The sequence below is a fragment of the Delphinus delphis genome, chromosome 13 (genome assembly GCF_949987515.2).
Source record: "Delphinus delphis chromosome 13, mDelDel1.2, whole genome shotgun sequence".
Lineage (NCBI taxonomy): Eukaryota > Metazoa > Chordata > Mammalia > Artiodactyla > Delphinidae > Delphinus > Delphinus delphis.
The window spans coordinates 32,956,638-32,973,217 of record NC_082695.1 but is presented as its reverse complement, the minus strand read 5'-3'; the positions used below and the strand labels follow the sequence as shown (position 1 = coordinate 32,973,217).

At 42.9% G+C, this 16,580-nt stretch overlaps 2 protein-coding genes across 3 annotated transcripts in view; one reads left to right on the top strand and one right to left on the bottom strand.

Moving 5' to 3' along the window:
• Nucleotides 1-12,517, bottom strand: part of AKAIN1 (A-kinase anchor inhibitor 1) — a 79,358-nt gene extending 66,841 nt beyond the window's left edge. The window contains exons 1-2 of one of the 2 annotated variants that reach the window (XR_009521719.1): nucleotides 12,239-12,517; nucleotides 8,450-8,521 (exon numbers count right to left, since the gene is read on the bottom strand). The gene's annotated coding sequence lies outside the window, so the exon portion shown is untranslated. The remainder of the gene's footprint in view (nucleotides 1-8,449; nucleotides 8,522-12,238) is intronic. The other variant, XR_009521720.1, reaches the window with a different exon arrangement.
• A 52-nt stretch (nucleotides 12,518-12,569) lies between these two features.
• On the top strand, nucleotides 12,570-14,249 carry LOC132436152 (protein LDOC1-like). The gene has a single exon (XM_060028710.1). It carries the CDS (start codon nucleotides 12,889-12,891, stop codon nucleotides 13,285-13,287), a length of 399 nt encoding a protein of 132 aa, XP_059884693.1. The 5' UTR covers nucleotides 12,570-12,888; the 3' UTR covers nucleotides 13,288-14,249.
• Nucleotides 14,250-16,580: the final 2,331 nt, after the last annotated feature.

The following is a 16,580-nucleotide window of genomic DNA, read 5'->3' as shown; positions in this document are numbered from 1 at the left end:
AGCTAATCAATGAATTTGGTAAAGTTGAAGCATACAAAATTAATGCATGGAAACCTCTTGCATTCCTATACACTAATGATGAAAAATCTGAAAGAGAAGTTAAGGAAACACTCCCATTTACCATTGCAACAAAAAGAATACAATACCTAGAAATAAACCTACCTAGGGAGACAAAAGACCTGTATGCAGAAAACTATAAGACACTGTTGAAAGCAATTAAAGGTGATACCAACAGATGGAGAGATATACCATGTTCTTGGATTGGAGGAATCAATTTTGTGAAAATGACTATACTACCCAAAGCAATCTACAGATTCAATGCAATCCCTCTCAAATTACCAACAGCATTTTTCACAGAACTAGAACAAGAAATCTTAAAATTTGTATGGAGACACAAAAGACTCCGAATAGCCAATGCAATCTTGAGGGAAAAAAATGGAGCTGGAGGAATCAGACTCCCTGACTTCAGACTACACTACAAAGCTACAGTAATCAAAACAATATGGTACTGGCACTAAAACAGAAATATAGATCAATAGAACAGGATAGAAAGCCCAGAGATAAACCCACGCACCTATGGTCAACTAATCTATGACAAAGGAGGCAAGGATATTCAATGGAGAAAAGACAGTCTCTTCAATAAGTGGTGCTGGGAAAACTGGACAGCTACATGTAAAAGAATGAAATTAGGGGCTTTCCTGGTGGCACAGTGGTTGAGAGTCCACCTGCCAATGCAGGGGACACGGGTTCGTGTCCCAGTCTGGGAAGATCCCACATGCCACGGAGCGGCTGGGCCCGTGAGCCATGGCCGCTGAGCCTGCGCGTCTGGAGCCTGTGCTCCGCAATGGGAGAGGCCACAGCAGTGAGAGGCCCGCGTACCGCAAAAAAATAAAAATAAAAATAATGAAATTAGAACACTACCTAACACCATACACAAAAATAAACTCAAAATGGATTAGACATGTGAGACCGGACACTATAAAACTCTTAGAGGAAAACATAGGAAGAACACTCTTTGACATAAATCACAGCAAGATCTTTTTTGATCCACCTCCTAGAGTAATGGAAATAAAAACAAAAATAGAGAAATGGGACCTAATGAAACTTCAAAGCTTTTGCAAAGCTACAGACAAGACGAAATGACAACCCTCAGAATGGGAAAATATATTTGCAAACAAATCAACGGACAAAGGATTAATCTCCAAAATATATAAACAGCTCACGCAGCTCAATATTAAGAAAACAAACAACCCAATCTAAAAATGGGCAGAAGACCTAAATAGACATTTCTCCAAAGAGGACATACAGGTGGCCAAGAAGCACATGAAAAGATGCTTAACATCACTAATTATTAGAGAAATGCAAATCAAAACTACAATGAGATATCACCTCACACCAGTTAGAATGGACATCATCAGAAAATCTACAAAGAACAAACGCTGGAGAGGGTGTGGAGAAAAGGGAACCCTCTTGCACTGTTGGTGGGAATGTAAACTGATACAGCCACTATGGAGAACAGTATGGAGGTTCCTTAAAAAAGTAAAAATAGAATTACCATACGGCCCAGCAATCTCACTACTGGGCATATACCCAGAGAAAACCATAATTCAAAAAGACACATGCACCCCAGTGTTCATTGCAGCACTATTTACAAAAGCCAGGTCATGGAAGCAACCTAAATGCCCACCAACAGACAAATGGATAAAGAAGACGTGGTACATATATACAATGGAATATTACTCAGCCATAAAAAGGAATGAAATTGGGTCATTTGTAGAGACGTGGATGAATCTAGAGACTGTCATACGGAGTGAAGTAAGTCAGAAAGAGAAAAACAAATATCGTTTATTAACGCATATATGTGGAACCTAGAAAAATGGTACAGAGGAACCAGTTTGCAGGGCAGAAATAGAGACACAGAGACAAACGTATGGACACCAAGGGGGGAAAGCGGGGGGTGAGGGTCATGGTGTGCTGAATCGGGCGATTGGGATTGACATGTGTACACTGATGTGTATAAAATTGATGACTAATAAGAACCTACTGTATAAAAAAATAAAATAAAATTCAAAAAAAGAAAAAAAGGACTTAGGATATGTAACATCCAAATACAATGCAGAGTCCTTTACTGGATCCTGGGACAACTGAGGAAATGTGAATATGATCTGGATATTAGATAATATAAGGTATTGTTGTCAATTTTGTTAAGTGTGATAAAGTTATTGTGGTTATACAAACAGAAAAAGACATTTTTAAGAGATGCACACTAAAATATTTAGGGGAGAAATGTCTGCAATTAAAATATTCTTATAAAAAAACAGATGAAGCAATTAGAGTCGAATGTTAATAAATGTTAACTATTAATCCAAAAAGTATAAAAAACAAAAAAAAAAAACCCAATGCAGCCAAAAATAAATAAATTTATTAGAAAAAAGAAACAAAAAACTTCCCTGCCATGCAATTGCTTGTGCTTACATTTACATTTCCACCTTCATAAACCCTGGAAAGGATACTGTCCATTCCCATAAATCCTGCTCTTTCGCTCCCTCTCTCCCTCATCCTTACTTCTCCCCTGACAAGGAGCAACTTACTTGAGTGGTAAGTGGAGGAGAGAACCTGATACTTGATGACTCCACTCCTTCCTCTCTCTGCCTTTATTTAGGGAGCTGGCTGCCCACACAAATCCTGTGTCCTCCTCTGTTCCCTGTGCGATCACATCCTCAAGGACGATGTGGCCAAGTCTGCAATTTCTGTGCTCCTGTGACTCTGGTGGGTGCGTGAACCTCATTTTGGAATTCAGTATCACAAAGCCCATTTGTCTAAGCTACTCTAAGCCACATTCTCCAGTATCAGATGGTAAAGCTGATTTATTACTGGTAAAGTAATAAAAACTGTGTGTTAATCTACACCTGCCTGACTCCTTTGCCTCATCTGCTAAAAATGGGTTCACAGCTCCACCCGGCAAGAAGGGTCAAGTTCATCAGGCCCCCTCGAAAGCCAGTATCTTGGAGCACAAATTCAGGCTCAGATATTCTGTAAGAACTCTTCCAATTCCAAAACGAAGTCCAGGACTTACACTCCTGCCTGTCTGCTGGAGGCAGACAATATGGAGACAGAACATCATAGACTCACAGATTCTAGAAGTGGAAGGAAAATAAGACTGTTGACAGCTTTTCCGTGAGCAACCTGAAACCCAGAGAAGGAAGCTAACATGGTTCTGGCAGGACCAGGGCTCAGGCGTCCTGACTCCCACCCAGTCTGGTGAGAACTTTATCTGAGGAATACCTCAGTTTTACTCAGCCTCACTCATTCCTGAAGGAGAAACAGAACAGACTGTCTCCAGAGCATGTTTCTCCAAATGATCCCTACCTTTTCCCACGCATATATGCTGACTCATGACATCACAGAAAAAGAACTGGGTATTTGGCCGTTGAAGGCAACATCACTCTTAAATACTTTTCTCTTGGTGACCTTTGCTCCATCAGAGAAAAAGCCTATTATTTCCTGTAATCACCTAGGTAACTGAAGACATGTCGGCGATGATTCATGATCACCAACCTCAAAAGAGCCCTTAACATTGTTTCCTCTGTCGGTGACTCTGTCACTCTTGTAACTGCTCTAAGCCCCAGACAGGCATCTCCCGCACTCACAGGTGGTACCTCCTCTTTCTCGGGCACGTTGAAGACCCCAGACAGCAATGCCCTCTCCTCCCACATCCATCTGGCCAAACCCAGCTGTATGTGTGCCCAGCCCCTCCTTCTTCCCTCCAGTTACAGCAGACATGTACCCCTCAACCCACCTCCGGCCACTCTTCCCATCATGCTCAGATCCCACGCCCCTCCCACCTTCCCAGGTAAAATGCCACCATCAGTTCTCTCTCCCCTCTCCTGTTTGCTCTGCTGGTGCCTCTCATCTGGATCCTGCCCATCGACATTCCAGCTCGAACCTCTTCCAAACAGAAAGAGAAAACACGCTCTCTCAGTGGCACACCCACTTCCACTGTGACCACATTCAGGGCCAGGTCAGATCACTCAGAGGACTAAGTACTGAGGTACTCTTTCCCACATGTAAAGCAAACAGTAAAACAACGCCCAGAAAGCCCGATAGAACTGTGAGTTTTTGGTAACGACTCCTTTAGTTCATTGTTTCCAATTGTCAAGTACTAAATTCTTTCCACATTTGCTGTTTTGCTGCTCCTACTCTGCTACGAGCTTTGTCTTAAGCACATACTCAGTCTGCTCAATGGGTAATCCAGAATGTGCCTGTTCTCTCTTATATTCACAACCAAAGGAACGGGATTTTCTATAACTTGCCGTCTTCCTCATTTCTCCTCCCACCATTGCATGTCTGGTTTCTGCCCTAATCACTCCACCAAAAGGCCTATTACTGAGCATCTAAGGCCTATCACTGACTTCTAAGCATCTAATGGGTATCTCTCAGTCCTCATCTTATTCCACCTCTCAGGAGACTTTGACCCTATTGACCTCTCGCTTTCCTTTTCGAACTACTCTCTTTTCTTAGCTTTGTGCGTCTGGTTTTTCTCCTCCTTGTCTGACTGCTCCCTCTCAGTCTCCTCGTCAGATTCCTCCCTCCTCTATGAGCCTTTAAAAGTTAGAGAACCTAAGGGCTCTTTCTAGATCCTCTTCTCGTTTTACTTTATAGGCTTTCTCCAGGCAATGCCATCCAGTCCTACGGTTTCAGCTACCATGAATTTTTAGGAGAACTCTACAATTTATCATTCAAACCAGAGCATTTTTTCAGAGTAAAGGAGGGGTACTATTAGCAATTATGCCCAGACTGTTCAGGGCCAACTTGAATACATGGTCACCCTATATCTCTATGCCAATGAGCCCCAAACGTGCTTCCCCAGTGAAAACCTCTCCTCTGAGCTCCAGACTCAAAGACCGAGTTGCCCACTCACTATATGCACTTGGATTCATTAATCCACGCTTTTAACAAATACTGAGAATCTACTATAGGTCGAGCACTGTTCCAGGAACTGATGATACAACAGTGAACAAAGCAGACAGAGCTCCTGTCCTCATCACACTTCAATTCTCTTTGGGGAGAGAAGAACAAAAGTACAAACATATAAAAGCAGATATTTTTCACCATGATGAATGCTGTGGAGAAAAATCAAGTGGGAGAAGGGGACAGGGAGTGTTGGGAAGAAGACGGAACACACGCTATTTAGTGTGATCAGATAAGGCCTCGCTGAGAAGGTGATGTTTGAGAAAAAGCCTGAAAAGGGTAAAGAAGCAATGAAAGTGGACATCTGAGCAGAGGGAACAAAAGGTGCAAAATCCTGTAACTGGCAATGTGCACGGCACCCTCGAGAAACAGTGATGATACCACGTGGGTCAGGCTGAGAGAACAAGGGGAAAAGCAGGGAGATAGATCAGAATGTTAACAGGAAGCCTACACTGCATAGGGCCTGGGAGGCGACTGTAAGGATTCTGGCTCTTACTCTGAAGAAATGCGAAGCCACTGGAGGGTTCTGAGCAGAGGAATGCCACGATCTGACTTGTGTTTTTAAAATGCTGCTCTGGGCGTGGGGCTGGGAGTAGAAGTAGGGGGCCCAGTTAGAGGCCGGCACGGTAATCCAACGGGACAGTTTTGGCGGCTCTGACCAAGTTTTAGCTGTGAAACTGGTAAAAGGTGATCAGATTCCATACACATTTTGAAGATGGAGCCAAGAGAATCTGCTGATGGTTGGATATCATGTTTGAGAAGAAAAACGGAAGTCAAGGATAACCCCTGGGGTTTGGGCCAGGGTGACTAGAAAGATGACGTTTCCGTTTTCTCAGATGGAGAAAACTTCAGAAGGAGCAGGTCCAGAAACGAGGAGCAGAAACTCCCTTGGGAACATGTTAAATCTGAGATGTGCATTAGACATCCAAGAGGAGCTCTTAAGTAACCAGCTGGATATACAAGTCTAGAGCTCAGGGAGAGGTCTAGGCTGGAGATAAAAACTAGGGAGTTTTCAGATCTATACATGGTACTTAAGTCCACACACCTGGACAAGATCACTAAAGAAGTGGAGGTAGAGGAGAGGTCCAAGAAATGAGATCCAGGCACACAGGGAGGTGAGGAAGAACACGGAAAGAAGACGGGGAGGGGCATCCGGGGGGCGGGAGTAAAACCAAGAGAATGTGACACTTGAAAACCAAGAGAAGACAGTCTCAAGGCGGAAAGAGTGATTTGCTATCAAATTGATCTCTGGCATTGATATTAAATGCTACCAATGGGTCCAATAAAATAAGGGTTGAAATTGACATGGAGGTCACAGTGACCTTGATACATTCAGGATGAGTAAAGTACCAAGTATGAAAGTCTGATTAAAGTGGATGGAGAATTAGAGGAGATAATACAGAGACAGTGAATACAAACAACTCATTTGCGGAGTTTCCCTGTTAAGAGGAGGAAAGAAAATGGACATTAGCCAGAGAGAAAAGTGAGGTCAAGAGAAGATTTTGGTGGAAGAGAAGAGTGACGATGCAGGGGAGAGAGGAGAGAATTTCTGAGTGTTGCCCTTGCCCTTGGGTGGTCCCATCCTAGGAGGAAATGGGATCACAAGTGAAGAGGTTAGCCTTTGCTAGGGTAAGCTTAGTTCCTCCGTAATAAGAGAAGAAAAGGCACAAGAAATGATTACAGACACCTACAGGTGGGTAGATGTGATGGCGAGAGTTCATGGACATTCTCTTCTGATCACTTCTGCTTCTCAGTGCGGCGGGATGCAAGCCCATCCTCTTAGAGTGAGAACTGGAGAAGAAAGATTTGAGGTGTGGTAGGTATGAAACAATCACCAAGGAGAGTTGAAGAGTGAGTACTAGTGAAAGCCAGTATGATTTTCAGGCAGCATTATGGGTATGTTTGATATTAATGCTCATATAAATTGAGCCCATTCAGCATGGCTTCGTGTTTTTCTCCAGAATGAGGGCAGGTAAGGAGCAAGTAGAGAACTGAATTTAAGTAGGATTGTGTTTTCTCCAAGAAGAGAGAATGAAGCAAGAGAAGGTCAAGGGAGTCGAGCACATATGCAAAGAGGTGATGATAACGATACTACAGAAGGAACAGAAATTAAATAAAGCGGTCAATGAGATGAGAAAAGAGTGAGAACCCATGAAACTATGAGAGATCAATAGATTATAGGTACTGGTGGGAAAAGCAACATTGGAGTAGGGGTACTAAAGAGAGTGAGATGGAAACATAAGAACTGGTGGTAATAGGGTGGTTGGAATTGACATTAAGGAAGGTTACAGTTATTAGTAATGGCAGGCTCAACATGTCCAAGATAAACCTATGATCCTCTTCCAGCATTTCCTATCTTAGTAAATGAAGTCACCAAGCTTTTCCTTTGCTGCATGCAATGCATCACTACATCTTGTCCATGTGACCCCTTACAGAATTCCCAAAGCTGTCTGCTTCTCTCTTTTCACCTGCTACTCTGCAAATCCAAGCTACCATCATCCCTTGCTTGGACAACTGTAACAGCCTTTTGGTTGGTCTCCTCACATCTGCTCTGACCCCAACTATAGCCAGAGTAATCTCTTCAAAACAAATAATCATGTGCCCTATTAATTAACACTTCAATGGCTTTCTATTGTTCTTAGGGTGAAGACCAAGATTTGTAATGTAGCCCACTGGGCACCTGCACTGTCTAGTCACCGCCTCCTTCTCCAGCCCTATCTTGTACTGTTTTCCCTTTCACTCTGTGCTCTAGATATGCCGGGACTTTTGTCTTCAAATATCCCATACTTCCTCTGACACCAGAGACTTTGCCGATTGCCTTTGTGAAAATCCCCATCTCCTCCCTAGTTAATGCCTTCATGTCCTTCAGATTTCAACTTAAGTGCCCTTTCTTCAAGGCCCACTTCTCTGACTACACAGTTATCAACTGGGGTTCCCTGTCATAATTTTTCTTTTACTATGCTGCCCCAGTTTTCTTTAATCAAGGATCACGAGCTCCAGAATAGCAGCAACTGTATCTGTTTTTATTCACTGTTGTGTCCTAGTACCTAGGACAATCTGACACATAATTCTGTCCTTTAAAGGACCACTTAACCTTGTTAAACTGATAGTCATATAAGCCATATTATTGCCTCTGCTATTAATATCTTGAATTCAGTGAATTCCTTAATGCTTTGCTTCCCACACGGAAAGGTCTGAAAATTCAATAAAACCACCCTCCCACCAAAAATGCCAAAGTTCATTTAAATATTGTATAAAGCTTTGAAACCAACAAATAGTCTCTGATAAATACTCTGACATTTATAATCGCTTTGGTAAAGACATTGTCTTACTTGTATCATCAACTTTCTAATTTTTGATCGCTTCCAAAATGCTTTCACATGCATTACTCAATTGATTCCCCTAACAAATCTATAAAGGTTGATGAATATAGCTGGGGTTCCAGACACGCTGACAAATGACCAAAAGAGACTGTTACCTTAGTATGAGGCCCACGTCAAAACAAAGCCCATTCATTCCAGGAGGCAGTAGGACTATCTCCTAAGGATACCTGCAAGAAAATTATACCCATGCTATTATACCCATAGCTATAAAATGCTATTTCAGTTCCACAGGTTATCCATTCATCAAGCCCCTGTAGTATGTGTCTCACAAGTCTTTTTAGTGTGACATCAGGGGACATCTCACTTCCTGACTCACAGTTTGAGTCACTGTAAATGATTCCCCCAAAGAGAGCAAACAAGTGACAAAGATACATGCTGGACAACAAAAACAACCATTTATTAGACAGTCACACTGTCCTTTGTCATAATTGCTTTCAGCAGTTTGAAATATATTCTGATTAACCCCACACAGATAGGGACATGGTTCTGCATTTACTTGCCTAAAGGAAGTAACTATTTTGAAATATTCCTGATTTAACTTCTTTTTTACAAGAATTGTGAGTCAAATAAAAAACAATGTTCAGATGAGTTCTCTCACACTCACTCACTTTTGTTTAGGCCATTTCTTCAAATGTCTTCAAGTTTTATTCTAAAATAATCAAATTTCTACATAGCTGATTTTATGTGTCAACCTGGCAAGATTATGGTGACTAACTGTTTGGTCAAACATCTGTTTTTCAAGTTGCTGTGAAGGTATTTTTTGGATGTGATTGACATTTAGAATCATTGACTTTACAGTGAGCAGAGGGCTTCCCTGGTGGCACACTGGTGGTGCCTGCCAGTGCACGGGACACGGGCTCAAGCACTGGTCCAGGAAGATCCCACATGCCGCGGAGCAACTAAGCCCGTGCGCCACAACTACTGAGCCTGTGCTCTAGAGCCTGCAAGCCACAACTACTGTGCCACAGCTACTGAAACCTGCATGCGTAGAGCCCGTGCTCTGCAACAAGAGAAGCCACCACAATGAGAAAAACGCACACCAAAACGAAGAGTAGCCCCTGCTCGCCACAACTAGAGAAAGCCCGCACACAGCAACGAAGACCCAACATGGCCAAAAATAAATAAATAATTTTTTAAAAATATTCTTAAAAAAAAGTAAAATAAAGTGAGCAGATTACCCTCCATGACACAGGTGGGCCTCATTCAATCAGTTGAAGGTCTTATGAGCAAACGCTGAAGTTTCCCAAAGAAAGAGTTCTGTCTCCAGACGACAACACAGAAATTCTGCCTGCACTTTTATCTCAGACTCAGAACTGCAACATCAACTCTTCCCTGAATCTCCAGCCTGCCAGGTTGCCCTACAGGTTTTGGACTTGCAAGTCCCACAGTGGCAAAACTCACCCCCCACCCCAAATTTAATAAATTTAACATCCTCCACTACAACTCTGTCCAAAGCAGGTGTGTACCATCATTCAATGTATTTTCTCTTAAGCCTTTTAAAACATCTTGAGAATGCACAGAACCACGGACATACAAAAAATTCATGGTCCTGGTTCTTATTTGTCATAGGATTTTTTTTTTTTGGTAGTATACACTTGAAAGATAGTTTTCTATAGACTATATCTATGAATATACCCTTGATTAAAGAAGAATTAGAAATGACTAAAAGAAGAATGTATTAGTCAGGGTTCTTCAGAGAAACAGAACCACCCTTATGACCTCATTTAACCTTAATTGCCTCCCTGAAATGCCTTATTTTCAAATACAGTCACATTGAAGATCAGGGCTTCAATATATGAATTTCGAGGGGACCCAGTTTGGTCCATATACACTTTAGGGAACTAGAAAAAGAAGAGCAAATTAAACCCAAAGCTAGCAGAAGGAAGGAAATAATAAGGATTAGAACAGAGATAAGTGAAATAGAGAATCAATGAAACCAAATGTCTGTTCTTAGGAAAAAATCAACAAAATTGACAGACAAACTTTAACTAGACTGAGAAAGAAAAAAGAAGATGCAAATAACTAAAATCAGAAATGAAAATGGGGACATTACAACCAACTTTACACAAATAAAAGAATGCTATGAATAACTGTTCACCAATAAATTAAATGAAATTGAAAAATGTCCTAGAAACACACAAATTACCAAAACTGACTCAAGAAGGAATAGAAAAACTGCACAGACCTATAACAAGTAAAGAGATTAAACCAGTGATTAAAAAACAACAACAAAAAACTAGAACTCCCAGCACAGAAAAGCTCTGGACTAGATGACCTATCATATATCTGGCAACATGTTTTTTTAAAAAAATGTATACTGTAACATATGATATGTGCATAAGAATGTATGCAGTATTACTAGTTAGTGGAAAGCACATCCTCAGTGTTTTGAGCTGACTGCCCAGTCTTGTATTTGCGTTCATAAATTTTGTATTTCTTATACTGAGGACAAACTAAGAGTTCATTTTGGCTCTGAAACCTTAAACGACATTTTGATACTCTCTGTAGCTCCAGAGAAATTCCATAAGTTATAGCGACTCAGTAAATGGCTTTCCTTTCTTTAGATGAACTGAATATGATGACATGTTATCTTTTTCCTTGGCAAAATAATAATAATAATTTCTAGCTAAAAAGGAACTGAAGAATACTACGTGTTTTCAGATTAAGCCTGAGATCTGAAATGCAGTCTCAGTTAAGCTAGGCATTCATCCTCTGTGCTTTCCAAAATTCCCTTTAGATAACTAATGTGTTAAAAATAGAAAGCATTTCTTTTATATTTCCTGTTTTCTTTCATTTTTAAATTTTGTTGTTTTTATTGTAAAATCAAGTCACTTCAAAAATGCAGACATATAAAATAAAAATTTTACCACCCAAAGATAACCACTTTTTTGTTATTTGACTTTCTTCTTTCTTGAGGTACATACATTTTAATTAACTGATCTCAAGTACTTTTGTACTTTGTTTTTGAAAGTGTTTTAGCACAATTTATGACCTGCAGCTTTATTAGGAAACATTGTTTTATTAATACAAACTAGTCTCCAACAGTAAAATACCAAATAAAAGTACATCGATCAAAAGCCAGAATCAAAACCTACCATCTCCATGTAAATGACAAACGGAGGATTCTGGCAAAAAGTTATCACTTCTCATTTCTAAAAAGTCAAAAATTATATTCTTAAACGTAAATGTAACTACTCATCATGATATGCTATTTGGGTTTCTTAGTCACTGAACCACACAGCAATACCTCCTCCTGAAATTTCCTCCCCACAGTTTCACCTCGGGTGGTTCTGGCATGGGAGGATCCTCAGGGTCAATCTTTAAGCGCCTCAAATATGTTAACAGTGGGACATAGCTGAAGTCCCAGAGCCTGAGAGTGGTTGGTAGACAACGTGCTTAACGATTCGCTGGTTGCAGACACACACACACAGACACACACACACACAAAGGCTAAAGTTTTCTTTACCTAGCACGTCACATTGATGGAAAAAATAGGAGACTGGTTAGATAGGAAGGAGGTCAGAGCAGAGCCTAATTACAGTAGAGAAGCAGAGCTCACAGCCAGCGCCAGTAAACGGTGGCTGAATTGGACCAGATGGAATCTGTTCCTCTCATTCTTGTAAATACAGATGGCGTTCATCTCAACAGGGCCCCTTCCAATCTACAGACCCTGCCGCCACCTTAAGTTTAAGTTCATCCTCAATCACCTGGCACTCAGGAAGCCTTCACCAACGTACCACCGACTCTGTAGCCAGAATAAATTTATATACTCTCTGAGCTGCTTGTGTCCTCAGGAAAACAAAAACAAACAAACAAACGAGAAACCCAGCATGGGCTTCACAGAGTCGGGACGCTTAGATGAGATAGGATAAGGCGTCTGGCACCTGGGAGGCACTCCGGATAGGAGAGATGCTCCTTGTTCCGTCAAGTTGGAAGCCCCAAGGGATGGTCTACTCTGCAGGCACAGAGGGCTTCATTAGAACTGCCTCCTCGTGGCTGTGAAGCCTTGAGCGTAACACGCGAACATCCAGGAATATGGAACTTCAAAAAACTCTACGACTGCTTCGCAGCTCGGGAGGACCGGGCGAAGCAGCAGCTGCCCAGTGACGCGCGATCCCTGAGCAGACAGCTTCCGCTTTAAGCACCTGCTCGCCGGCCGCGAACAGAGCCTACCGGAAGTCGCAGACGGAGCCTACCGGAAGTCCCGGACGGAGCCCACCGGAAGTTGCGGACGGGGCCCACCGGAAGGGCCGATGCGCAGCCACGGCGTCAGGTTCCTCCGCCGAGCGCGGCGCTACGTTCCTCGGCTCGGTCCCCAGTGTACTCCACATTTCCTCTCTGGCTGCTGCCCGTCTGCTTCAGGCCTCCCGGATGCTGGTTTTCCGGCCAGTAGTCCCGGCGACGCTGCCTGCCGGCGCTCAGGCATAAGCCCGGCCTGGACCACGGAGGCCGGACGCGCCACCGCCGGGACCCGCCCCCGAGCGACACGCACTTCCGGCGGCGCGGCGGCAGGGACGGAGCCCGGCGGGCGGTGATGGACGCGCTGGCGGTCATGATGCAGGAGCTGCTGACCCAGAACCGTGCGCTGCGCAGGGAAAACAAAGAGCTCATGGACCAGGTGCGGCGGCTCCTGTGCGAAAAAGCCAACCTGCTGGCCCAGGTGCGCCCGCCCGCCTGCCCGGTGGCTTTTCCCGAGACGTTCAAAGGCGACTCCGCCCGGCTTCCCGAGTTTTTGATCCAAGCGGTCTCTTACATGAGGTTCTTTGAGGCCAGGTTCTCAAACGACACCCTCAAGGTGGCGTTTTTAATCAGCCGCCTCAGTGGGCCGGCCGAGGAGTGGGTTGTCCCCTACATCGAGAGGGAGAGCCCCATCCTGGCGCATTACGAGGGCTTCGTGGACGCGCTGAAGCGGGCCTTTGGCAGGAACGGGTAGGAAACGGCAGTGCTGCGAGCCCCACGGACCGGGTCGTGCTTGGCCGTGACTCACAAAGAGTTCTCCAGTCCCCACCTGCTGGGCCCGACCCTTGCGAGGAAGCCCGGCTGCCTCTGCACTCGGCCCAGCAACGCGGCCATTGGCGGGGGGCCTGTTAGCAATTGAACGGACCACCCCGAATCGCGCCCCTGCCGTCTCTGAAAACTGCTGCTGCTCGCCTTGGACGATCTGTGCCAGCCTGGGAAGTGCCTGAGCTTGTCACACGCCCGGGGACACCGATTTGGAGACCCCAGGTCCGGAGACAGCTGCCAGGGTTCGCGTGGCTGGCAGACAAATATTCACACTCCTGCCCCAGGAACCTGTTTTTCACATACTTCGTTTCTGTTCTGAAACCACAACAGGCTCAGAGACTGTGCCTTTTATCAGAAAAGTCTAGGCAATGAACAGTATATGGAAAACGTATTCACTTTTAAAATGTAAATACGTATCTTACAGCACCATGTGTTGGGGACTGTACTTGGGGTTACAGGAGAAACAGATGAATAAGACCAAGTGTATATCTCCACAGGAACACAACTGTGAGAAAAAATTCTAAGTGCATATTCTGATGTCTGGTAAAATAATGCTTTCATGTGCAGAGAATGGCATATTTGCTTCTTGTTTTGTGGCCTTTTCACATCACAGTTTTAAAATACATGTTAAAAACGTGCAGCTTACAAAGGAGGCAGAAAACCCAACTTGAGCAATTTCTTTGCTCCTGAATCTGGCAAAGCTGGTGTTTTTAAAGATGGGTGGAACTTGTAGCAAAAAGAAGGGGTGGCAGGGAATGGTGCATTCTTTGAGCTGTATCCACTCACCTTTATTCCCCTGTATTAAATGACTTGGCTGCTTCCTTTTTTGTGAATTACAGTTTTGGCCTCAGTTTTTCTTTTGTAATTAAAGGCATTACTTGATCATTAAAATTTGGTTCAGAATTCTGTGATTCTCTTAGGGCCAAAAAAGGGGAAGAAAAAGGAAGGTCTGAGCCTTCATGTCAAACAAAGTAGTTCTTAAAATCCTCTCAGGACCAAAATCTATAGCTGCCTTTCCTTACATGTCCATAGGTTTTGTCATTCTGGTGGTCAATATAGTCTCACTGAAATAGCTTGAATTCTAGTCACATCTTCATACTAAGAAAAACTCATCACTGCCCCCTTGATGGACAGTTCACATACCTAAGGACTGAACTGAAAACATCTAATTATATTTTTGCACGATTTGATTAAAAGACAGGTTATAGCAATCTAAAATATGACACAAATGAACATATCTATGAAATAGACTCAGACATAAAGAACAGACTTGTGGTTGCAAAGGGGGAGGGGGGTCGGGGAGGAAAGGATTGGGAGTTTGGGATTAGATGCAAACTAGTATATATAGGATGGATAAACAACAAGGTCCTACTGTATAGCACAGGGAACTAAATATCCTGTGATACACCATAATGGAAAATAGTATGAAAAAGTAGTATATCTGAGTCACTTTGCTGTACAGCAGAAATTGACAACATTGTAAATCAACTATACTTCAATAAAATGAATTTTTAAAAAAATTATTTTCTTGCCATAAAAACTCAGACACAAAGGTCCTTCATATACCTATTTCGCCATGTGGGGATAAGCCAAAATACTACTTGACCACTAACAACACCCCACAACCTTCTGCTCTTCACCCAATTAATGCTCATTTTGTGCACATGTCAATACACTGTTTAATTCTGCAACTATAAATAACTAAATGAACTACAATAAAGTTTTTTTAAAAGGTTATAGCAATTATTTTATCATTGCCAGTTAGTATTGTAAGAGTTTATGAGACTGGGACCCCCAACACGACTTCTTATAAACCATACTTTTGTGGTACATATGTACTAACAAAATTAATTGATTCTTGGTCCTATTGGCTGTCAATTTCAGAGCAGTGTTTTTCCCACAGTAAAAAAAAAACCTGCAGGGTATAACACCGCCCAAAATTTCAATAAACCTCACAAGAGCACATATTTGATAGGGTACAAAAACTTGCTAATGAAAGATCAACATTGAAGAAGTCAAATAGAGCATAACTCAGAAGTCAAGATATCTCATACTTAATTTTCTATAACTTTTTTTTTTTTTTTTTTGCGGATCTTCCCGCACCGGGGCACGAACCTGTGTCCCCTGCATCGGCAGGTGGACTCTCAACCACTGTGCCACCAGGGAAGCCCTAACTTTTTTTTTTTAAGGGTATCTTAGATCTCCACCAAAAGGAAAAAACGAGAAAAAAAAAGTATACAAGTCTTGCTTACAGTTACACAGAGAGACGGGAGGAGGGAGAGAAGGTCACTTACTGGTCAGTGACCTCCATCCACATCATTCCAGCTCTGAAATAAGGTCATAACAGATGATGAGTCGTTCATTGTTTTCTTTAGTCTTCTGCTGAATGGTCACTGAGGGATGTTCCTCATCTGGCCCTTTATCAGGCTTACCTAGAAGGCCAACAGCCCGCTGGGGCCTTTCCTCTGGACCCAAGCAATTTCCTTCTCTGACAGATTGAGAACCTCTTCTGTGTGGGCCTTTAATGTTTGGTATCTTTGGCCTTCCATTTCACTTCTTAATTTGTAATCCTCAGCACACTTCTTCAGCCATTCTTCATTCATGAGATAGCCTTCCGTCACCTCCTTCAGTCACCTCTCAAATTCCTTAAAAGTTCAGAGCAATACGTTTCATGGAATTTGTCTGTAGTAAGTTGACCTTTTACTTCTGACTTTCTAGATTTCAGCTTTGGCAAGCTTCTTCTGTTTCTGTACCTTCTCCATCACCTGGGTACATCCCTAAAAATCCTATCGTAATTTTCCCCATCTCCGAGCATTTCGTATGGAGCTCCTCATACTTGCTTTTCAATTTCAGGTTCTCCATCTGCATGGCTTTAACTGCAACCTCCAGGTCCTTCTGGGTAAACTGCAGTACATCCATGAATGGGACCAGTGGGAAGGAAAAGTCCGTAGCCTGAGGACACAACGGGGAGAGTCCATCACAGGGATACCCGGAGCTCCTAAGACAGCAAATGCCACCAGCCTCACTTTAGGTGGTCTTCCTCAGGAAGGCTTGGCATCATGAATGTTGTCTATTTCAGTGGCCACAGAAACCAGTTTATTAGGGCTGTCTTTCAGAAGTGGGTCAAAGGAGGTATAAAGGACTTTTCTCAAAGCAAACTCTTTAGATGAGGACGTTCCAAACTACTCCAAATTCTCCACATCAGCCCCCATGCCTAGAACT